The sequence below is a fragment of the Plasmodium chabaudi genome, assembly GCF_900002335.3.
Source record: "Plasmodium chabaudi chabaudi strain AS genome assembly, chromosome: 4".
NCBI lineage: Eukaryota > Apicomplexa > Aconoidasida > Haemosporida > Plasmodiidae > Plasmodium > Plasmodium chabaudi.
Window position 1 is genome coordinate 450,851 of NC_030104.2, and position 25,432 is coordinate 476,282.

The following is a 25,432-nucleotide window of genomic DNA, read 5'->3' on the forward strand; positions in this document are numbered from 1 at the left end:
CATATATATATAATACATATAAGAAAAAACAAAACATAGCATTATTATTTTTTTATCTTATTTACTTTAAAGCACATTGTAGTGACAATTTATTTAATTTTTTTGTTACAACGTTTGCCCACATAATAACATAGTTCTACATGCGTGTTATGCTTATTCATTTTTTTTTTTTTTTTTTTTTTTTTTTTACTAATTTTTTTATGGCATGTTCTTAACCTTATTGCGACAAACTTGTAAAAAGAAGAAAATATGTAACTTCATGTTGCCCATAAATTGTTGGTTATAAAAAAAATTAAATATTTAAAGCTGGAACAAATTTTTATTTCCATAAATAGGACTGTTATTTAACAAACTAAATAAATATATTTTGTGTGTGTCCTAGTAAATTCATATATCCATACACACATATATATATATGTGTATTTAAGGGGTATATTTTTACAATTTTTTTTACACATATATATAAATAGGTAATAAAATGAAAAATATTATATTTTGGGGTTTATATAGAAAAATACTATACAACAAAAAAGATATTTCGCATGTATATTATTTGGAAATATTAATAAGCCTAAGAAAAAAAAAACGGTTTCATTGTACAGCCTTATAATGATAATAAAATTTATAAAATAGTAACAGGCGAATGCTTAAAAAAATATATGTTAACTAATAAAAGATATGAATAATTTACAAACCTGTTCTTGAATTTTTCCTTTTATTGGATATAAAATTGTTATAAAACATGCAGCATATATATAAGTAAAATTTTTTGGTGATATATTATTTCATTTATTTATTTGGAGGGGTAAAGAATGTATACAGTTCTATTTTTTTAGAATAAATATTTATATAAGCGAAAAAAAAATACGTGAGCAATATTTTTTATAACAAATATTTTAATTTTTAATTTTAACTTTTTATTTTAATTTTTTATGTTTTATGATTATTAGATAGTTAAAAAATATATAGGATTACATTCTATGACATATATAATATGCAGTTACTTAAATCGCGTAGGAAAGCGAAAAAATATAAAATAGCTACAACACTATGATAGCTACTTAAATTTTTAAAATTACTAATATAAAGTATATTCTTTTCAAAATATAATCTGACCTTATTCCGTTATAGTTTCATACTAACTATATTATTAAATATTTATTTTATTTTTTTTAAATTATAAAATGTTTTTTTTTTGTATTTTTATTATTTATGTTTTATTGTGTAAAAATGTCTTATCAAAATTAAACTTTCAAAACGAGGAATTGGCAATCGCCTTTTTTGAGTCTAATAAAGGCCACATTGTTACTAAAGAGTAAAGAAAATTTTCATTTCTTAAAGATAAAGCTTATCCAAAGAGTATACATATGTCTGTATGTAACATTTACGAGCACCTTCCTGATTCATGCTTTACACTTTCTTTCTATTTATCAGAGAAATAGTAGATGGTATAGAGAAGTCCTGGTTTGAAGTCACAAACTATCTGATTAATGAATCAATAAAACAAGGTTTGTTATTTTTGAAAATGAAAAAATATATAACAAAATGCTAGAGAAAAACAGTGGATAAATTGATAAATAAAATTATTGCATGATATTGTTTTCATAAGAATGGGTCCACATATACATAAGTTGTAACTATATGAAAATATAAATGTATAAATATATTATCTTTATAAAGGAAATGACTTTAGCAATGATATAAAAATAGCGGTGAATGAAATGAAACAGAAGCTCGATAAACTTTTGACAGCATCCTATTCCATTAAAAAAATAGACACGTTAGATATTTAAAAAATAAATTATAATAAAATAAATGGAATATCAAAAATTGTATATATTACTTTATTAATATGGATATATATATATTATTAATTATTAACAGGATTAATGCATCATTTCAATGGGCCCAATCACCCGAATATATTTTTTTAAATATAAAATTTTCTCATCGATGGAGTTCACCAGGTCTTGTTTTGTTTTTTTAATTCTACGAACCATTTTTGCATTCCTTTTGTTATCTAATTTTTATGTTTTCATTTTATTTATAGGTGCTCTAAAAGTGAAGGATGAGCAAATCGTTGCTGAAAAAAATAAGTTTTTTTTTTCAGCTTATAGTAACGACCCAAATACAGTAAAGAAAAAATATGTAGTTGATATTGATCTTCTTCATGATATAATTGATTCGGTAGGTTTTTTATAAATCTGAATAAGTCACAATAAAATGTGTCTAAATTTGTATGTGATCATATATAGTATACTTATTATATATGCATTTAATTTTATGTTTTGTGCCATTAACATTTGAAGGAAACAAAATATAATTTTGCCTCGGTTGGGAAAGTTGTAATTACCTTAAAAAAAGCAGAAAAAAAAATATGGAACAGATTATTATTATCTAAGGAGAAGAATCCTAACTTGCAAGTTTGGTGGGACATGAAAGAAAAGTAAGAAAAGAAACCACAAAAAACGAGTGAACCGAAATTTGTATAACCCATATGACAATACAATTATTTGTATTATAGTGTATAAAATGATAACTACACAATTTAAATTATAATTTATTTTTCTTTAGATACAATAAAAGCGTTTTAGAGTTTTTAAAAGAAGAGGAACAAAAAAGAAAAGACGAAAAAACAGAAAAAGAAAATGAAGATGACAATAGTGAAGATTACGTATTATATGATCAAGCTGAAATAGAAGATAATGAAAAAGATAACAAAACTGAAAAGGATATGATAGATGAGGATTTATAACCTCATAATATATTAATGGCGAAATAATAAAGTTTTGAGAATAAATGCACACAAAAAAAAAGTTAATTAATATTTAAATTTTTACATAAAATTTTCTATATATACAAATAAGTGTAAATAATCACATGCACATATATGTATTTAATTTTTGATATTTTTTTAAACTTGTTAATATATATATATATATATGTAACACATTAGGTTGATATCCTACGTGTTAATTTATAACATATTAGACTACTAACTTTATAATTAAAAAATATATAAAAATAAAAAATCAAATAAATATTTTCAATCCCTTTAAAATAATTAACGTCTTATTTTGTAAATGAGAACACCAACATTTGCTATTGCCAATAATACTATTATTATTACCAACAAATATTTATATATTATCTTGTTATGATATATACCCATTATAATTCCTTTTATTCTATTTTGTTCCTGTCTCGTGTCGTCGACCTAAAAAAAGTTCAATACATATATATGTGCACGTCGTTAAGCAGTTTATGAATGAAATGTATTTATGTCATAATAAGTGGGAAGCATATATGTGCGCATTACATGTCGTTTGGTTTTTAAAAGTGTAGTCCTTTGGGAGGTTAGTTCACTCATTATTGTATATCCTATAGGAAAATTGAAAAAGGCAATAAATATTTAGTATAAAGCATATTGGAGAATATATGAGAACATCTGCAAAAATGGAAAATTAAATCTTTACCCATATCCTCAACATCTTGAGCTCTCCTAAAAAAAAAAGAAAAACAAAATAAAGTTGGACCAAAATGTATTATTGCCGCATTTAAAAAGTAATTCCATTTTAGCTAGTAAAAGTAAATGTAGCATATATTTTTCTACCTTTCAGATTCATCTAAGAAATTTGTTCCTTCAATATATTTTTTTGTTATATCATATTCTCTACCAGTAATCTGAATAAAAATATAGAATAAATACAGGACGAAAATATAGCTTTATTTAATTATAACTAATAAATGAATTTTTCATAAAATTTTGAATATATTTATTTTTTGTTTTTTTAATTTTTATTACTTCCGAATAATAGTCACCATTCATCTTTTCTAAAATATTTTTATACTTTTTTAGGTCTGAATTATATTTATTAATCTATAGAAGAAAAGAATATAATAAATTGTATATCAAGTTGTAGATTTTTCTCTTCCTTATTATTATTATTTTTTTTATCTTAATTTATATAATAAAATATAATTTGTTTTATACTTCTTCGAATATTTTATGAGATCCTTTCGGTAAACTGTTTGTTTCGATGATGATTTGTTTTATCTGGTTTAAATCGGTAGTAGTAGTAAAAAAAAAAAGGAAGTAGAAAATGGAAAAATAAAAAATAGAAAATGGAAAAATGAAAAGAGAAAATAGAAAAATGTAATATAAAAATAAAAATGAAGATTACAAATTAGTACATCAATAATTTATATACGTATATTAATTTATTGAAATAATTATATATGAATAAAAATAGCACAGGAAAAAATAAATTAAAAAATAGGAAATGGAAATATATAATAACGGTGTAATTTTAAATATATTTTTATTTTTATACACATTTTTCAGACTCTGTAATATATTCTCGAATTTTATTATAATCCTCTTTATCTAAAATATTTAAAAAAAAACAAAAAATGGTTTTATGTATTTAGGTATATACTATAGGTTGTCATATTCTTATTAAACTTGTTTATTATTTTTTTTTCAGATTTTCAAACTTTTAATGTTATGAATCGAATGCTTTATTTTATGTAAATAATTGTTTAAGTCTGCCGTATATTCATCAAGGTATTCTGAGTATGTTATCATTTTTCTTTTCAGTGTTTTACAAACTATAGTATACTATCCTATATAAAATGTAGCTATATAATTAACGAAGTCTCACTAAGTAATAATAAGCGTATCATAACACAATGTACATGCTGGTACTTAATATATTTTCATTTTATATATAACTAAAATACAAGAAAAATATTGTCAATCTTTTTCTAATTTACAATTCATTGTATTTACGATTTTTATTTTAAGTTATTCTCAACAATCAATTGTTTCATTTTTCTGAGATAAATATTTTTTTTACTTTTAAAAAATGTATAATATTTCAATTGTTTAAAAATAATAAAATTTAATAGTAAAATTGCGTATTAGTATTTCGTATATTTTTCTGCTTATATGCAAATAAGTTGTGTAGGGAATTTATGATATTTTTTCGAAAATAATTTTTTTTTTTCGTTTTGTAAATATGATTAGGTGTATTTTTCTTTTCATGCTTAGTGACATTTTAAAAGGATGCACATAAATATGTATAGGGATTGAATAAATATATTTTTTTTCTCTTTTCATTGTAATTATAATTTTCCCTTTTTATTATAAAATGCTAGAAAATCTGTGCATTGATTTACTTCATGAATTATTCAAAGCTAAGTATAATTTACTTCTTTCTTTGAAAACAAATTTACACACTAAGAAGGGAAGAAAAAAGCGGGACAAAATTTTTAGGTACTTGTTTATACGAGTACTTGAAAAAGATGAATATTACACACACTTTGGATATATAAAAAAAATGAAAATTACGAAAAAAAAAAAAATTAAAAAGGAATATAAAAAGTTAAGAAAGCATATTGCAGACATAAATACATATTATAAAAAAAGTAATTCCAAATCATTAAAAAATGAATATAGTAATAATTATTGTACATCATTTAATGAGTATCATGATAGCACAGTATTAAAATCGTTTATATATGAGCCTAAAAATTTTGAATTTATTTTACGTAAAAAATGGAATATATCTACCCAAAATAAAATTATAAGTTATAAGCATAAAATTAATGATCACAAAAAAGGAAAAAGAAGTGTATGCATATATTATTGTCGTCGCAATAGAGGGAAAAGAAAGCAAAAGCATAATTACAAAAATGATAATGTGTTTACTAAAAACAAAAAGAACAATATAGATGAAGCTAGGAATAAGGATGATTGTCTACAGTTGCCAAAAAATAGTTTGTATACATACTTAGACAAGCACTTTTATTCTATTCTTCCGAATTTTGATTTAAAACAACTGGAGCAAGAAGAAGAAACAAATTTAGAAAAAAACAACCATTTAAATTATATATTAAATATAGAAAAAATGAAAAATAATTTAATAAAAAAAAATAAAATAATAAGCAAAGTTTATATAAAAAATAAGAAACATATATATTTATCCTCAACAAAATTAAACAACCAATATATTAACTTTTTGGACAATTTCCATTTGCTAATTAAAAAAATGAAAAGTCATAAAGAAAGGGATTTAAAAGTAATTAATTCAACAAATTTAAAACTTTTAAAAACTATATTATATTTGGAAAATAATTATAATGATATTGGCAGTACAAGTAGTAACAATTCAAATGATGTTATTAAAAGTGTGTTAGTAAAAAAAAAAAATTATAAAATATGTCATATTATTTCCATAATAAATTATATTAAAAAGAGTTTATATATTATTAAAATGGATATAATGTATATTTTTATTTTCTTTACTTCATATATAAACAATATTTTTGCAAAATTAAAAAATTCATAATAAAGTATAGAAAAAAGCCAAGCCTTTTTCATCATATACATATTTTTTACACATAATTATAAACAAAAATATTCCCTATTTGGATTTAAGGGTTTTTTTTGTCTTTCATACTTTAAGAATAGACATTTTTTATAATTGGGCAAACAAAGGTACACAAAAAAGAAAGAAGGTTAGCAAATTAACAGTGTTGTAACTAAAAAAATTAAAATAAAATGAAACAGGCGAGTGAAACACGAAAGCGAAATAATTAGAGCATAACACGTTACGCGAACTGGAACATGTTCCTTAGCTTAGACAAATGATTTGATGGGAGCTTCCCTGTTGTCTTAGCTTGTTCTGTTTCGTCAACAAAATTTGTTGTATTAGTTTTTGTTTCCATATATGTTTTTCTGTTTTTTGTCTTTTTCCTTTTATTTTGGATATAAAATGATGGATGTGAAAATTGACGAACTCTTTTTATCGAATTAATTTTTTTGTTTATTTGATTTTTTAAATGAAAGGATAATATTTTATGCGTTTTAAAAGGGTTTTTATTTCTCTGTATAGAATGAAGATTTCTTTTTTTTTGTCTTTTCATTAAATCGAATATTAAATTGTTTATATAATTTTTATTTAAACTATTATCGGAATTTATTTTTTTATTTTTCACATAAGTTTTTGCATCAATAGAAATATAGTTGTATCCTCTTTTTTTGATTAACCTATATATAATATATTTTTCATAATTGAGCATTCTTTTGTTATTTTTATTTATATGGCTACTATAGTAAGATATGTAGACATTATTTTTTTTGAACTGATTTTCTTTATTACTATTTATTGAATAATAAAAATTATAATTATATAAAATGTCAATAATAAGAAAATTATTTTTATTTAATTCTGTAATATCGTTAATATATTTATGATTATCGTTTTTTTTTAATTTAATTGCATTTTCATCATTATTTATAGTTAGTAAATTAATAGCCAATGGAAACATAAAATTGGATATGTTAATATTTTTATATATTTCTAAATTTGTATTATACATTAATAAAAGGTCTTGATATATTTCATCTTTAATATCTCTAAACGTGTGTAAATAATCCTTTGAAATGTTATATTTTTTAAGATAGTCCAACGTTTTAATATGTTTTATACCTTCTATATAATAATTACATGTTTCAACATTTACACATTTTAAGTTTACATCATCTACATTAAAAGTAACAATACTTTTTAAGTTATCTTCTGATAATTTTCCACATAATCTATGTGATAAACTATTTGACAAAAAATTGTTATTCTCTTTTTCTTCGTTCAGTCTTTTATTTATATTTGGAATATTTCCATAATTTTTAAATAATTTATAAAACTTTAAAGGCAAAAAATTATAAACTTTTGTTATATTAATTTTTTGCATTTTATTAAAATTTTGTACTTGGTTAATATTTTTTAAAAGGTATGAAATCATATTTTTAGTATTTAAGGATAATACATTATTTTTTGAATTTGGGCATGTGTCGTTACGTAATTGTAACATACCAACTAATAGTAAAAAATCAAGACATTCATTTATTGAGTTAAAATTAATAAATTCAATTATTTGATTAATATTTAAATATTTTAATATACTATATAAATTAAACTTTAAAATTATGCTCATAATTTTTATTATATAATTATTAGGCATATATAAAATATCCTTTTTTAAATTATACATATATTTTATAATCCTATAATCTCGTACATTTAATTTTTCATAAATGCATAATATGTCAATAATATCGTGGTTTGATAATTTTTCATTCTTCAAATTGTGTAATAACTTTATACTAACTATTTTGTATATATCTAAATATAAATTATAAAAAATTCCTTTATATGTTTCTTCTCTATTATTAAGAATATCTGCTTTGCTTGAAGATAAAATGCTATCATATGTTTTTTCAACATTGGTACTGATATGACTATTTATGATACTATGAGATTTATCAGTTTGTCTACCTCCAGATATTTCATTATTATTTGGAAGTTTTTCCCATTTGTCTATTTGATTATCTGATAATCCGATTTCTTCTGAAATTATATTTTTCTCTATTTCATTTTTTAATTTGATAAAATCTATAAAATATTTCATATTATTTTTTTTTTCGTTTAAACAATTTTCGTATTGATCATTAGGTATAGCATATGCAGGATATTTAGAAATATAATTATTATGTACAAATATTTTTATTTTGTCTCGTTTTTTTTTTTTTTCTAAATAAAACGGGTCATCAATCATATAATAAGTCTCTTCTGCATTTTTATCACCATTGATAAGGCGTTTCCCATTTTCTTTGTGATTGCCATCGTTTTCATTTTTCCATTTGTCTTCCTTTTCTTTATCTTTATCAACATAAATTAAGAAATTATTTTCTACTTGTTCGCAAACTTTTATAGGATATCTTTTTAATTCATCAAATAAGCATGTCCTTAAAAATAGGTGCTGATATATAAACATAATTTCATTTTTATTTAATTGTTTTTCTAAACAAACTAATCGTTTTAATATAATTTTTTCAAACCTTATAAACATCAAATTTGATTTCCTTAACAAATAAAGTAATAAAATTATTTGTTTTACACTTAAACATTCATTTCGATAAATTATTTCATCTATTATTATGTTAGTAAAATTATCAATATCTAAATTTGGATTAACAATTCGTAATATGTAATTATCATCATATGTTTCATTTGAAGAATTATTATTCATTTCAATATCCACTATTTTGTCTTCGTCCTTTGATACCAACTTTTCTTGAACTGTTTCAAGTTCTCTATAATCAGATTTTATATAAACATTAATATAATCATTTATATTTATTCTTCGTTTCTTAAAAAAATTGAAATATTTTTTATTGATTGTAAGGTTTTTATTTAAAGATGCATATAAAATATTTATAACTTCCTCGATTTTAAAACCTTTTAATTTTTCTACTATTACTGTATGTATAATTTTCATTAAATCTTCTAATGTTTGTTTATTCTTTTCATCATTTCTTTCGTAAGTTTTTAGTTCGGTTTTATTTGGTTCGAATTCCGAATTTGTTTGTCTCGATTTAATTTCCTTTACCTCTTTGTTAGTTAAACAATTGGCTACACCCACTTGATCATTTGATAAGCCCCATTTTGGGTTTATTATAGAACTATTATTAATATTTGTGATTGGGTTTTCTTCATAACAAGTTTGTAAGTCAGTGCTTTCCTTCTCATTGTTTGGTAATTTCTTTACGTTAGTATATAACAAATTAAGGCTCGAAGGTTGTAGATATTTTGATGGAGTAATAAATGAAATATTATGATCAAAATTTGGTGAAATATTTGTTTTAAGGAATGAATTATAAATGTGTAATGTGGATATATATGTAAACATTAAATCTGTTGAATTAAAATGGTATATATTTTTTTTGATAATTTTTATAAAATTTTTAATAATATAAAAAAACGAATTTAAATAATTAGTATTGTTTAAAAAATATAAACTATAAGAATAAAAAAATAATGACAAAGAATGGAAATTTATATTTTGAAATTCATTATAAATCTTTAAAATCGTTAAATTAAACATATCATTTGTATATACTTTTTCAGTTATATGTATATTTTTTGATAAACTATAAATTATTAAAGATAAGTCTTTATAAGACATATTTTTATTCATTCTCATTAAAATTGATTTAGTGATTAAATTAATAAAATACGGATTATCATATTTATTTTTTCTTAATATTAATAAAAGTAAGCTTAATTCTCTTATCGTTAGTTTATACATTTCATGTTCTAATTTTTCGCATATAAAATTTAATACCTTTTCTTCTAAAGCAATATATTTACTTAACAATTTTAATATGATCATAAAATCGACATAATTTTTTATTTCGTTGTTGCACAATTTTAATACAAGTGTGTATAATATATTATCCCAAATATATTTTGTTTTTATATTTTTTTTTTTACACAATTCTGCATGTTTTCTTACATTTTCAATTTCCATATATTGTAATGTTTTTAATTTAGGTACATTAATAAATTTTCTTTTTGCTTGAAAATATATTGTATTGCATATTTTTTTTTCAATTACACTCTTAAAATATCTAGCTGCACATGTACCCTTCATTTTTGTTCTCTTTCCATATATTTTATTCCCTTATAATAATACAAAATGTGGTCCCAAATAAATGGTTTGCTCAGACCAACTATAGTAAACAAAATATGTTTGTATATTCCTTGTTATTATGTCTATATGTTCCTATTTATAAATAAATATGTCAATGTTTTCCCCTTCCAATAGAATTATTATTCATTCCAGTTTCAATTCGGGCTCTTTTTGCGTATCCCCCCCCTTTTCTATTTTTACTCATACTCCTCTTTGTACATATTGTACATAGGATAGACTCGAATAAATTTAAGGAAGCCTCTGAATAAAGCCCTTAAAAAATTTGATTTTAAATATTTTTCATATGTAAAAAAAGTATAACTTGATAATATGGAAGCAACTTCGAAAAAGGAAAACTCGTTATATAATAAAATATTTTGTATAACAAAAAAAAAAGGGATATACTCTGCTTTAATAAAAAATAAATCAAAACAATTAATTAAAGAACCTTCATTTATTCGGCTCCAATAATATAATATGTATGTTGAAAAAACATAACCTAAATGATTATATGTTTCTTTTTGTACAAATTTGTTATCGTCTTTATTATTCGTAGAAGGCATAGCAGTAATTAAACTTCTTATTTTGCGTATATGCTTTTTCAAGTCCATAACATTTTCATTGTACATACTGGCAATTATAGTAAAAAAAATATTTGATATATACCCATATGTAAGAAAAATTAAAAAATCTTCTGGGTTTTTATAATGTGCTATTTCAACGGATGACATATATATATTTAAATAATTAAACATTAAAATATATTGTAAATATAAATTTCCTATATAAAAATAGGGTGTTACTAATCTCCATATTTCCCCGTTTTTAAAAATTTTATCAAAATCATATAAAATATATTTATAAACATTTTTATTTAAATGAATTAAAACACTTAATATAAAGGTGTTTATCAAATATATTTTTGTAATAGGGGGGATTCGAGCAAAAGATTTTATATAGGAATAAGCATAATGATTTTCTATATAGTCCAAATTAAACCATGCTTTAACATTTTCTTTTATATCAGTAAATTTGGATGAATTTAAAAAATATAAATTATATTTTTTTTTTTTTTGTGTATATCCTTTAGAATTATTCAATGAATATTTTTTTTTAATTTTTTTTTTCAATATGTTTTTTTTCTCCTTCCTAAAATTATAGCATGTATTTTGCCCTTTGGTCTTGCCATCATTTCTTACACTATTTTTAAACGAAATATTTTTTAACAACTGACTTGAAATATCATTTACACAAACTTTAGCGTCACAATAATAGTACCTCACACTAGCAATTATGCTTAAGAAAAATAAAAATCTGTATATAAGCATCTTCTATTTTAGTTACTCTCGTTTTGGTTTGTGATATTCTTCCAACTTGTATTTTGTCCCTTAAAGAATGTCAAGGTGTTTATACGGTGTAATCAATTATTCAGCATACTATTTTTCCGTACTTTTACTTTGTCCCTTTTCTTTTTTTTATTATACTTCATTTAAAAAGAATGTGTTAACCCCCCACATTTGAATCGTGTATTGTGTTTCATTATTATAATTATAAACAGTTTTTAGAAAAATAAATATTTTTCATAATTTAAAAAAAAATATATATTTTTTCTCTCATACACAATATTTTTTAAGAAATTTTTATATTTATCTTATTTACACTATATAGCCATATGCCCGTTAAAAAAAATAATATACATATTTATTTATATAGTATTAATAAAATGTAGTAGCGAGGCAAAATGGTAATAATGACGATACATGCAGAAATAATGACAAAATGATAAATCTCCGAATTTTTTTGTCTTTGATAAAAAAAATTATTTCAAAAAAAAAAGAAAAAGAAAAAATCTCTAATAGTGTTGTAAATCTTATTATAAAAAAAGTAATAATATAAATACACATTAATTATGTTAAAATTATGTCCATACATTTCTGAATTTTTAGGGATAAAATATGTATATTACAAAATTTTAAGAATGTTTTTTTAAATAATGTTCGTTCTTATGTGTGCATGAGGAATGACACTTATTACTGCATAATGCTTAATAATATCAAAAAATTAAATAAATAAGTAAATAAATATATGTTATATATTTATATTGTGTTTGTTTTTTAAGAATCAAACCTAGGAAATTTAAAAGTGTAGCATGATGAAAAAATTGGGAAAATAAATTTATAACTAAATAAAACACTAAGATATAGCGTGATATTATAATAAACTAAAAGAGCATAAAATGAAACTCATAAAATTCAAAAAAAATGTGTATGAGGAGAAATAATTAATTACAAGAAATGGTATACATTCATTATAGAAAATAACGAATAAGTAAAATATGATAAAAATAAAAACATATATATGATAAAAAAAATGCACATCATAAAATATAGAAACATAAATGAGCAGTAAAACAAACTTGATTATATTATTGTTTAAATATTTTTTTTAAATTATAGCATTCGGTTGTTATAAATAAACTTCAATGCTATCCAAACCGCATATTTTTTCACTATTAAAAGTAAAAAATAAATACTATAAAAAATACGGAATGGTTGCTTTATTTTTCACTGAATTTCTCGAATCAGGGGTATCCTTAAATATAAGCATTTGCCTATTCATATTTTCATCGATTCTCATAATTGCTGCAACGTTTCCACATCTATAACAATAATTTGGAGCTGACCAAACAGTAATAATTGTAGAATCGTCAAACATATATCGATATCCCTCCATGGCTAGCTGATGAGCTCTAGCTATTAATTCAAGATTATTAATATAATTAAATTTTTTCGTGACTTTTGGGCCAAATAACCAGCCAGCCCCTCTTGGATTAGCTACCCAATCTTCTACTTCATCGGGGTCTGACCACATAATATCGCCAAAGGCACCTTCATGAGGTATTTCTTGAACCCGATTTATTAATCGAAGTTGATCTATTAATTTAATTTCTGGAGATAAACCTCCATGGACACAAAATATTTGATTATCAACAAGAGCTGCTAGTGTTAAATAATCAAAAATATCTGTGCAATATTTCCAAGCATTTGCATTGCCATATTTTTTAAAGCATTCATCATAGAACCCATAAACTGTAGTTATTTGCCTACTTTCATGATTACCTCGTAATAATGTTATATTTTTAGGAAATAATAATTTTAATAATAATAAATATTCAAATGTTTCTACACTATTATAACCTCTATCTACATAATCACCTAAAAAAATATAATCGTTAGTCATAATATCTCCACCAACATCAAATAATTCTAATAAATCAAAAAATTGTCCATGTATATCTCCGCATATTATTACGGGTGTACTTATGGATTGAACATTATTTTCTTCTATTAAAATTTCTTTAACTTTTTGACATACAAATCTTAAATCATCTTCGTCTAGCAACTTTGGTGGGTTCATGCGTAACTGCTCAATCCATTTTTTTTCGTCTCCCCTAGTCATTATATTATTTCGACTATTATATAATCTTAAAGTGCAATAAAGGGAAATTTTCTTTAAACATTTTAAAAGAAGTGGACGTTTCGCAGAATTCTCCCTATGTATACGTCAGATATAACTATATAACCATATATAGATGGTAAAGATGTTTATAAAAATATAATATCTATACATATATGTAGAAGCTTATTATGTGCATATAGATGTCTCTATAGAAACATAGAAAAAATATTATGTATATATAAAAACGAATCCTCTCAAATATGAGATATATCTATATAAATTTATAATTGTTTTTCATACATATGTATATATGATCAAGGACTCATATAAATACCGTGATGCTCCTATTTCGCATCATTGATGTTATGAAGCGATAATTTTGAATGCAAACGAACAGATACAGCGTAAAAAATATACTGATAAAATAAATAATATAATATAGCTTTCGGTATAGAGAAAAAAAAACAAACAAAAACAGAAAATGAATAAAATATTTCTTAAGGAAGCATATTAAGGCTATTTGTGCGTTATTTTATAAAAAAAAAAAAAAGTTAATTATAATATATATTAAGAACTATTAATTTAAAGTACTATATTTAATAAAAATAAAATAGCAGTAATAGCCTGTGTTGTATTTTATTCAAATATAATAATATATAATATTATCTTTAATTTATTTTATTATTTTTTTTTTATAAATTTAGTATGCAAAAAAAAAGTAAAAATTATTATATATACTTTATATATTTACTATATTGTGATTTCCTGGCTGTTTGGGTACTATAAAATAATACAATATTTTAAGTGCAATTTTAATATCCTATACAGTGCATATTATTCTAAGTAGTCTCAGTTTAATTTACATAAATTAAAATAGTATTATAAAATACAGTTATGTTTTTTTCGTCTATAAACAATAAAATTATGTTTATATTTTTTTTTTTTCATAATTATATGAAGTTAATTGCAAGGTAAATAAAATCATTTATAAAATATTTTAACGTTTTGGGTATCTCATATTATGATTATATAAATTTTAAAATATATTAACAATAGTAATGAGGAAAATTAAATAACGTAAAAATATTTTAATTCATAGTATTTCCTTATATACTAACAGAAAGAAACATAGTTTATAATTACATTTTATATGTTTACTAATAATATATTTGTTTAATAATTTTTATGTAGCTAAAATATGGTATTTTATAGAATAATATTGATTTATTTCTTTTTTACTATTGATATGAGGAAACATAATTCAATATGAAAAACTTTAAATGAAGTAAAAAAACGCTAGGAAGTTTGATAATGAACTCTATTTGCATTATGCATATAGAGAATATTAATAACATTATATATAATTGTTCATAATAGTAAAATATATAATTATATACATATAAAATGCTTTTTTGGTATACCATCGAACGATGGAAATATAAGACAAATTTCTAAAATCAAATAATAAGTATACTTTAACATGTTCCTATATTTATGCACACACACATCCTTTTAGATGTTTTTCATGTGTAATATTTTTTGTTTATAAGCGGTGATATAATGTGTTTTACATCCATTCGGTATTATATATACGTTTGTAATTGTTATATATATGAAATAAAAAAAAAACACGATTCAGGCCTTATAAAGAAAATGAAACTATTTTATCAATAAACCCTTTGAGATTATATTTTTTCTATACTGCTTTATTTTTTATACGTAAACTTATATTTACTTCTCTGTCTTTATTTAAAAAGAATTTTTAATATGTGTTTAATAAGATATGCGTTAATATAAACTGGACACTGATGTTAATTTTTTTTTATATGTTACATGTGCACAAATAGTTAATGAAATATGGGTATACGTGTGCCCGAAAATAACAAAACTGTAAATATGTTGCTTTTTTCATCTCTTTAAATATATATTATATATATATAGAGAGGGAGAGAGAGAGAGAGAGCGAAAAAAGGGAAAGAGAAGGGGTGTGAGCGAGGGACTGCTACAGTTTTTACAAAAAATAATTATTGTACATTAATAATATATATAATTATAATTTTTACGTAATCAATGTTTTTTAACACAATAACAAATTTTAAAACCCGTAAACAATTTTTGTTAACAGTTTTAATAAAGTTAAAATAAAATACAATTCATGAATTGCCCCATAACCAGCCAAAAAAAATATATGATTTAATATAAATATATTTATTGTTTTCAAAGTAACACAAAAGTTGCATTTTTAACTTTCTTTTTTCTGTTGTTTAAATTTTTATAGTATATAAAATAAATAAATAGTATATAATATGAATATAAATATAAATGTTACATACAATTCATAATTATTATATTGTTATTACATGCATTACTTAAATGTGATATTGTTCGTTTTCCGTATGGGCATATATTTTTATTGTTAAAAAAGTACAATATATATTTATTTATAATTTTTTTGCTTCGTTTTTTTTATAAATAAATTTTATATTTCCAGCACCAAGTATATATTTACTTATATACTCTACGTATTTATTAAAAGAAATTGTTAATATGAATTTATGCTTTAAAAAAAATATATTCATGTTGCTATTTCATATTTAATAAATGCCTAATATAATAATTGTATGTTTATGTTTTAAACTTAAACAGATTTTAGTTAATTTAACAATTATATATGTAGTATGTATTTATCTTTGTATACTTTTTAAATAAGTCTTAATGTAAATATATTAGATTGATCTTTTAAAATAAAAAACATATATTTTATATAATTAATTAATACCTTTTAGATATCAAATTAGTTTATATATATTTTTGCATAATAAAAATAGTTTACTTTTTGTTTAAGGGCAAAACATATCATACATATGTATATGTATCTATGTGAATTGAATAATATTATATGCGTGTTCGTGTAAAGAATTAATATAGTTTTTGTTTTTAAAATATATTGTAAAATATATTTACATGCATATAATTTAATATTTCTACTAATATCTAATTTCAAAACCATTTTAAATGACATCAATAAATAAACCTTAAAATGAATTCAAATTTTTCATATGGCAATGAGGTAATAATATATGCTGATTATATACCAGCTTTGTTATACTATACACACATGATATATCTTATACATAATGTTTTTTTTTTTTTATTCATGACTTTTAGGATGAAATAAATATAATAGAAGAGAACTACCCCCAAGTAGTGAAATTAAAAACACACAACGGTGTTGTATATGATGATAAAACAAGTAGTAATAGTAATAATAACAACTATAATTATATTAATAATGGTACTAGCATAATTGGTGGCAATAACATAAATAGTAGCAGCCATTCTAATGTTAATTATAATTATATAAAAAGCAATGTCAATAATAACTATTTACCTAAGCATTATCCTGGAAATGAAGAATTAAATGATAATAATTGTGTGAATATAAAATATAACCAAAATATGCAACATAAAAGATGCCATGATTTTTATAATAATAAAAATTCCTTTCAGCACTATTTGAAAAAATTAAAAACATGTGGAATTGATGCTGATGAGTTGAGAAATATTTTAGAGAAGCGTTTTTCATATGAACGTGATTTACATAAAACAATTCAAGATGATGATAAAAAGGGGATGGGAAGCGAAACAAACTCGTCTTCATCTAATCACGATTCTTTACACTTATATAGAAAAGTTAATTTTCGAAATAAAAATAATAGAAGCAAATCAAAAAATAAAGGGAAGAAAAGAAAAAGAATTAATGCAAAGGTTGATAAAAAATTTATTATAAAATGCAGAACTTGTAAATTTGTTAATCCAAATGGTTTTAAAATGGGAGATTATTATGCGTGTCAAAATTGTGGATATAATGATTTTTCAATAATTAGATCAATTTCACCAAATAGTGGTGAACGAAACGATTAAAGTTTCTACATATGTGTGTGTATGATTTTTTTATTTTATTTTTTTGAGTAATGCCATATACTAGTACTTAGTTTATTCGAGGTGTTACTTTTATTTTACAGTTTATTAATTTTTTTTAACTTTGAAATATGTCATAAGCATATTTTTTTTCGCCTTTTAGTATTTCCTGATATATATGAAATTTTTTATTAATATATTATATATTCCTAATGATATTAATATTTTACTTTGATTATTTTTTAATGTTTTTTTGGCACATTTGTTTATATCCCAATAAACTTTTAATTTAAAATTATATGTAACCCTTTCTACATAAATTAAATATATGTATAGACAATTTTCGTCCAATAAAAATATGAAAATAAAGAAATATACAATTTAGCTAGTCTTAAAAAGTTAATCATGCCCATTTCTTTAATCCCATGTGTTATATATATCTCATTAAACAGTATTATATAAAGGAGTATAAATAGGAACATATTAAAATGTCTTATTTTGAAATATATTATGTTTATACTTGAAATTCTATAGTTTTATATAATATGTAATAACGCAATAAATTACGCTTTTGCTAAAAATTAGGATAAATAAGCAATAAATATATTTAATATATATATAATAATATTTTCCCATATGAATGAAGTTCATTTTAAAATTAAACAAATGAAATAATTATAATAAATTGGGAACATATTATATGCGTCAATGAATATATATTTATGCGTATATACGGATTAATATTTATGCTTTGAAGTGAAGTTTAATTTTTTGTTCCGAATAAATAATTTTTATTTAAAAACGTAAAATTATAAAAAATAAAATATAGCAAAAAAACGAAAGAAAAAGTGGATATTATCAAAAAAGATGCTTTGAAAGTTTTTTTTGATAAATGTGACCATTGAGGAAAAATAAAAAAGGCGTAGTTGTTACCATTTGTACAAAACTGAAATATATTTTAATATAAATGTAGTTATACGTTAAACAAAATGATTATAAAAAAACAAAACTAGAAAAGCATGAATGGTGATAGAATTTAAGTATATTATTATAAAATAACATGGGAAAGGAGCATAAAAAGTGCGAATAAAATTTTCTTTATTATTTATTTTGATTTTCATTTTCTTTATACCAACAGCCATAATGGGGGGACATGGTGGGTTGAACATCCTTCCACAAAAAAAATGGAATGTTTATAGGAAAGATGTACAATATAAAGTAAACTATGATGAAAACAAACTTATAAAAGAAGAGGAAGCAAAACAGAGAGAAAAAAATAAATACGAATTTGAAAACACTATTACTCAATTGAAAAATAACATTTCAAATAATAATGAAAAAAAAAGTACAACTAAACAAAAGGAACACATAAACTTATTTGCAGAAGAAGAAAAAGAAATAACCAAAAGAAATAAAATGCATGAAAGTTTTTTAATTAAAAAAGGACATTATATTTATAATGATCAAAATTTTAATGGAGTGAATTGTATTTATGATAAGAATAGTAATGCCAAAATTATTTCAGATTTTGATAAAATAAAGAATAGTGAAAAGGAATGGTTTTTAAATATACAAAAAAAAATGCCTTTTAGCAATAATCAAATGCAAGAATTGAAAAATGAACAAAGAAATTATGACTATAATAAGTCATATAATAAGTACGATGATAAATTTTCTCAAAAAGATGATATATTTCAAAAGGAAACACGCGAACACATTCATATAAATAGTTCATCAAAACATATTAAAAAAGACAAGAATAAATATGACCATATTAAGGAACTTATAAAATATAAAAAGAAAAAAGACAAAAAAAAAAAAAAAAAAAAGGACAAATAATAACATGTAGTATTTATGGGTGTGCTATTATTTTCACCTTTAGCATTTTTTTTGGTTACATCGTCCTTTTGATAACATAATTAGTCAAAGTATATCCAACAAAATAATAATGTGTGTTACTTAAGATATATCTGTTCATATTACAACAGCAAAACGATCCATACATTTTTTGGTGTGATATTTTTTATAATGATGCAATGAAGAAAAAATATTTTTTCATAATAATTAAAAGTGTAGTTATTATACCTTATCGCGGTTTCCAATCAAAAATATAAATTAAAATTATAAAAACTTAAACACCATTTTAAAGTAAACCACTTATCCGAATTCGCTTCCTTTTTTTCATCGCTTTTTTTTTTGATGAACCAACCATTCCGAATAATTTTATAAACCATTTGTTTTATTAGTATTACATAATCCTGTTATTATGGATCATTTGTTTTATGTATTTATGCATACAACGCTTTTTTTGTATTTGTCATATTTTTTAAAAACTATTAAACTTTAAATTTTTAAAGAATTCTTACAATTAAAAAAATGCTATAAAAAATATACATATAATGTGAATCCATATAAAACAATGGAGAAACTATGTAATAAATAAAACAACGAATTCTATATTAAAGAAATAATACTATAGAATCGAATACTGTAAAAAAAATTATATACAAAATTTTGCATTAAAAAATATGAAAGGCATTTATTACAGAAGATTTTACTTCAAGTATATAAATGCGTTTTAATTTTAAAAGGATTTTATATCAATTTTGCAAATAGGACAAGTCAATTTTTTATTAATCCATTCAATTATACATTCTTTATGAAAATTATGTGTGCATGGTAAGAATATTAGAGGTTCATTATGTTTATAATTTTCATAACATATGGAACATAATTTTAAGTTATTGTTCTTATTTTTTTCTATATCAAAAGGAACAACTAAAAAATCAATTTTCTCTTTAAGCACTGTAGAATGATATGTGTTTTGATTTATATTTTCATTTTGCACTCTTTCATTGTATAAAATATTATTGTTTACTCTTAAATTTGTATTTATATTTCCATTATCCTCATGATTTATTGTTAATACTTGTTCAACTATTATATTTCTACCTAAATAATTATGAGGCATTCTATCTGTGTTGTTTGATATGTTATGGTTATTTGAGTTTCTGATTACATAATTTACTGTCCTACCATTGTTATTTCCATTAAATACATAACTTGTTGTATTGTTATTTCTATTAGTACTTCCAACATTATTTACAAGTGTTGTCCTGTTAACATTTATGCTATTGTTACAATTTATATTGTTTCTGTTAACGGTATTTCTTATGTTTCTATCATTGTTATAACCACTGGCGTAATTTTCTCTATCATTTCTGTTATTATTATAGGATCTATTAATAGTATTATTACTTGCGTAACCATTAATATTGTGTCGATTATGTGTTCTTTCTACTAATAATAAATTATTGTTCATGCGAGGATCTATAATACCGAATGACTCATAATTATTAGCTAAATTCCCCCATGTGTTTCTATCTATATTACTAGTACTATTTACACTGTTCATATCGTTTGCATTATTTATGGTTGGAATGTTCGTAGTAGTGTTTGTATTTATGCTATTTGATTGAATATTATGCGTAATGGTGTTTGTTACTCTTCTTATAGGCCAAATATTATTTGTGTTATTATCAAAATGGGAAAATAATGGATTTTCACAAATATAAGGATATTTATGTACTAAATTTGAGTATAAATAATTCATATCATTCACCCTTCTTCTTTCGTTAAAAGAATTGTGATTATAAAAATTTACAGAATTATTAAAATGATGTACATTTGAGGAATTTATAAAATTTCTATTTATATTTTCATTTGAAAATATATCTTCTCTATTGCTATCATTACTTATGTTTATGTTATTTTCATTATCATTACTAACAATATTGCTTCTATTACTTCTGTTATTGGTACCATTTATATTATCATTACAAGCAATAGGGGGAGGGGTAGTGTCCTTTGAAGAATTATTAATATTAGTTAAATTATTTTGACAATTTTGTAATGCAGAATTTATTTTTTTATATATATTATGTAATTTTTTGTATATTTTATTTAATTTTTTGTTTAATACTTCAGTATCAATAGTTTCATTAGTACTTGTATTAGACATATTTTTCTTCGATATATTATTTATCTCTTTCATTATACAATCCATTGCCTTATTCACATAACTTCCTATATCATTGTTTATATTATTAATACAAGTATCAGGTATATTTTTAATTTTATTTATACTTGCCTTTAAGCAATTCATCATGGAATATATACTATTAACAATATTTCTACAAATGTCTTTATTTATGCCATGATATAAATTATTGTCATTAACATTACTTTTAATACTTGATGGCGCATCTGGATTATAAAAAATAGTAGAAAATGATTCTTTTATAAGAGATAAATAGTTATCAATTAGGGTGTCATTTCCGGGCGCAATGAACCGAATTGCTTTTTTTTTTTGTATTTCATTTATATCTTCTGAACTTGTATTTTTGTTGTTAGCAATTGCATTATTGTTTGATGGATCTCGAATAATTTGATTACCCTTTCCTTTATTACGACTCAATGATTTATTTATATTTTTCTTTAGTTCTTCAATATTTGTATTGTAATTATAAATAATAGATAATTTATTATTCTCATCAACATCATTATTTAATAATTCATCTGAATTATTGTTATTTTTTTTATCTTTCAGTGCAAATGCATCGAGGTTTATAATATTTTTTCTATGTTCAAAATTTTCTCTATTTGGTTCTCTATCGCATGCTAGCATGTGTGCATATAAATGATCATTCAAAATTGTTTTGTCCATTACATCTAAACATATATTACATGTTGTATATATAATATCCTTGCTATTTTCATGATCATCGCTACAACCCATAGCATTATTTGAGGTTTTATCATTATTAGACGGATCATTTACGCTGTCAACAGTATTGCCATTAATTTCATCATAAATAGGATTGCAAATATTATTATTATTTTCCATTTCCATTTTTAAAGGAAGTAATTCACCTTCGATTTCTTCTAAATTTGATGTATTTGTTTCCTCACAGTTTTCCGGAGAATATAATATATGTCTATGATTACATATGGGATTTGAATTTATGTCTACACTATCTTCGTTTTTTTCTTCGCTTAATTCAGAAAACTCATTTTGAATTTCTTGTTCATCACTCGTTTGGTCAAATGAATAATTTTTATTTGAAACATCAACGATTGAGTCCGTTTCATTAGTTATATTGTCGTTGATATGTTTATTTCCCAAAACTTCTGCATTAATTTCAGTTTCACTATCATCAGTGGATATTTCAATGTTTTCATTTAAACTTGCTTCCAAATAATTCATGATTTTTACTTGTTATATGTATTTATATTTATGCTTACATACATATATATATTTATTTATACATTACTCATAAAAAGCAACTCATTAATGAATTTCTCATATTTTTTATTCTTTTATAGACATTTACAAAATATGTAGTCAAATAAAATTACAAAAAATTTGGGTACAAAAAATTTATTATTTTAAATATATTAAAAATTCATAAATGTATATGATAAAAAATTAACTATATAAAGATTGCAATGCTTTATATCGTTTTATAGCGAGCAAATTGGGTAATATCAGATAGTCATAATGTAAATGTATTAAATACTGTATATATGCTTATAATATATAAATATTGCTCTTTATTACATCACTTCAACAAAATATAATTTTTATATTTTTATTCAAGGATTTTTGTAAAAATATTAAAAAAGGTATATAACTGTAAAATTAAAAAATGTTGCATAAATATTGTTCAAATACTTGTTCTAAATGGTTACTGTGTATTTTTTTCCACAATATGCATGTTACGTATTTGTAATAGCATTTTTTTTATTAACATATTTTTATGATATTTTTATTTGGTTCATATTTAAAAAAAAATGTACATGTAGCTTGACATCACTAAAACATAAAGATGTTGAGATATTCTTCAAAATTTAAATACTACTAGTTGCAAACAATGTAATATATAGATATATGTTGATAATAAACTTATTCAAAAAATTGTATATTAAAATCCATATTTTTTATTATGGTTCATGCATAAAAAAAAATTAAAAAGCTATTTTTTTATGGTTCATTTTTTTTCCTCGCACCCCAGCTTTGTGTTGTGGATACCTTTTTTATGTATATTTATTAAAGATCATAATTTTATAAAATTTGGAATTTAAATAACAAAACAGATAGGTTCTATAAGTTTTGTGTTACGTTAATATATATGCTTTTCCAAAGTTTTTGTTATAAAAGCTTATTTATCAATGGGAAATAACACTATTAATAAAGCATTTTCATACATACATAATAATTGTTAAATTAGCCACAAATAAGTGTTTCTATGTTTGTGGATCCATTAAAACAGCATTATATTTTTATATTGCAGCATAAACAACTTATATTTTAAAAATTATGTTTTTTATATTTTTGTCCATTTTAATGAAATGAATAGATGCAAACATAAATTTCTGTCAATTATATAAAATGAATTATGTTTTTTATAATTAAAGTATATATTTTTCACAAATATATATATATGAAAAGGTATTTCAGATGTAGATGTTTTTATAACAAAATAAATGCTTATATTTAAAACAAAACATTGTTTATATAATTCATACAAAAAATGAACAAATCCATCCTATGCTCATTATGTAAATGGTTTCACTATTTTTAAAATTACATATTTGGGAAATATATATCATAAACTTATTTTTCATATTAAAATTATATGTATATTTCATGGATATATATTTGAAAATATATTACACTAGCAAAATAAAGAATACAGTATAATAAAATATCATTGGTAAAACAAATGTACATTCATAATGATAAGACAATATATGCTTAAACTAAAATTAGTTATATCAATCTTTATTTTTATCAATTAGATGGTTCATTCCAAAACTTTCATTGTTCCGTTTCAAGTCATAAAATAATTTCACAGGGAAAGTAAATATTGTCCAATTTTATTTTTTAAGTTAGGTATTGCTAAAATATTTGTCTCTTTTTGTAAAATATAGTTGTATGTATTTTAGTAGTTATGTGCTTAATTTATATTTAAAATAGGCTATTCGAAAAATAATTTTCTGGGCATTTTGATTAATTTACAAAAATGCAATATATATCTTAAAAATACTGTTCAAAGAAAGTTAGGTATAATTTCCGTATACATTACCATATAAATTTTTTATCAATAGGAGATAAACATTCAAAATATAGAACATTAATTTACTTTTATAATTTCTTTATACTATTCATTTTGTGTCTTTACAAATATCTTTTTACGAGAGCTTACATTTATAATAGGTGTTTATATAAGATTATGAAATATGGGAATATTTTTTTCCAGTGTCTTATTAAATATTTAAGAATGGTATTCCATATGAATATGATTTACGTTTTTTAGACGAACTTTAAGTTAAATATATATTTTTCTAAAAAAATATATAAAACTTGTAATATATTATCCCTTATTTTATAGATATATTTACTAAAGGGAATTTATGAAATAATCGTAAGGATTATATTTAGAGTATTAGA

The 25,432-nt window shown here is 21.9% G+C and overlaps 9 protein-coding genes across 9 annotated transcripts; 4 read left to right on the forward strand and 5 right to left on the reverse strand.

Moving 5' to 3' along the window:
* Positions 1 to 1,184: 1,184 nt before the first annotated feature.
* On the forward strand, positions 1,185 to 2,755 carry PCHAS_0412600 (HSP20-like chaperone, putative; the record flags this gene model as incomplete). The annotated part of the gene is made up of 7 exons (XM_016800012.1): positions 1,185 to 1,315; positions 1,435 to 1,508; positions 1,681 to 1,780; positions 1,885 to 1,967; positions 2,051 to 2,187; positions 2,310 to 2,446; positions 2,575 to 2,755. 7 exons carry the CDS (start codon positions 1,185 to 1,187, stop codon positions 2,753 to 2,755), a joined length of 843 nt encoding a protein of 280 aa, XP_016653309.1.
* A 309-nt stretch (positions 2,756 to 3,064) lies between these two features.
* Positions 3,065 to 4,588, reverse strand: PCHAS_0412700 (vesicle transport v-SNARE protein, putative; the record flags this gene model as incomplete). The annotated part of the gene is made up of 8 exons (XM_016800013.1): positions 3,065 to 3,217; positions 3,320 to 3,381; positions 3,477 to 3,502; positions 3,614 to 3,684; positions 3,806 to 3,880; positions 3,995 to 4,057; positions 4,335 to 4,387; positions 4,498 to 4,588. The coding sequence occupies 8 exons, from the start codon at positions 4,586 to 4,588 to the stop codon at positions 3,065 to 3,067; spliced, it is 594 nt and encodes a 197-aa protein (XP_016653310.1).
* A 565-nt stretch (positions 4,589 to 5,153) lies between these two features.
* Positions 5,154 to 6,353, forward strand: PCHAS_0412800 (conserved Plasmodium protein, unknown function; the record flags this gene model as incomplete). The annotated part of the gene is made up of 1 exon (XM_729854.2): positions 5,154 to 6,353. One exon carries the CDS (start codon positions 5,154 to 5,156, stop codon positions 6,351 to 6,353), a length of 1,200 nt encoding a protein of 399 aa, XP_734947.2.
* Positions 6,354 to 6,615: 262 nt separating this feature from the next.
* Positions 6,616 to 10,500, reverse strand: PCHAS_0412850 (conserved Plasmodium protein, unknown function; the record flags this gene model as incomplete). Its single annotated transcript, XM_736551.2, has 1 exon — positions 6,616 to 10,500. The coding sequence occupies one exon, from the start codon at positions 10,498 to 10,500 to the stop codon at positions 6,616 to 6,618; it is 3,885 nt and encodes a 1,294-aa protein (XP_741644.2).
* Positions 10,501 to 10,736: 236 nt separating this feature from the next.
* PCHAS_0412900 (DER1-like protein, putative) lies at positions 10,737 to 11,867 on the reverse strand (the record flags this gene model as incomplete). Its single annotated transcript, XM_730840.2, has 1 exon — positions 10,737 to 11,867. One exon carries the CDS (start codon positions 11,865 to 11,867, stop codon positions 10,737 to 10,739), a length of 1,131 nt encoding a protein of 376 aa, XP_735933.2.
* Positions 11,868 to 13,071: 1,204 nt separating this feature from the next.
* Positions 13,072 to 13,998, reverse strand: PCHAS_0413000 (serine/threonine protein phosphatase 6, putative; the record flags this gene model as incomplete). Its single annotated transcript, XM_736621.1, has 1 exon — positions 13,072 to 13,998. One exon carries the CDS (start codon positions 13,996 to 13,998, stop codon positions 13,072 to 13,074), a length of 927 nt encoding a protein of 308 aa, XP_741714.1.
* Positions 13,999 to 17,038: 3,040 nt separating this feature from the next.
* Positions 17,039 to 17,922, forward strand: PCHAS_0413100 (conserved Plasmodium protein, unknown function; the record flags this gene model as incomplete). The annotated part of the gene is made up of 2 exons (XM_016800015.1): positions 17,039 to 17,068; positions 17,167 to 17,922. The coding sequence occupies 2 exons, from the start codon at positions 17,039 to 17,041 to the stop codon at positions 17,920 to 17,922; spliced, it is 786 nt and encodes a 261-aa protein (XP_016653311.1).
* Positions 17,923 to 19,062: 1,140 nt separating this feature from the next.
* PCHAS_0413200 (conserved protein, unknown function) lies at positions 19,063 to 19,758 on the forward strand (the record flags this gene model as incomplete). Its single annotated transcript, XM_730866.2, has 1 exon — positions 19,063 to 19,758. The coding sequence occupies one exon, from the start codon at positions 19,063 to 19,065 to the stop codon at positions 19,756 to 19,758; it is 696 nt and encodes a 231-aa protein (XP_735959.2).
* A 745-nt stretch (positions 19,759 to 20,503) lies between these two features.
* Positions 20,504 to 23,185, reverse strand: PCHAS_0413300 (RING finger protein RNF1, putative; the record flags this gene model as incomplete). Its single annotated transcript, XM_734339.2, has 1 exon — positions 20,504 to 23,185. The coding sequence occupies one exon, from the start codon at positions 23,183 to 23,185 to the stop codon at positions 20,504 to 20,506; it is 2,682 nt and encodes an 893-aa protein (XP_739432.2).
* Between the last annotated feature and the right edge of the window lie 2,247 nt (positions 23,186 to 25,432).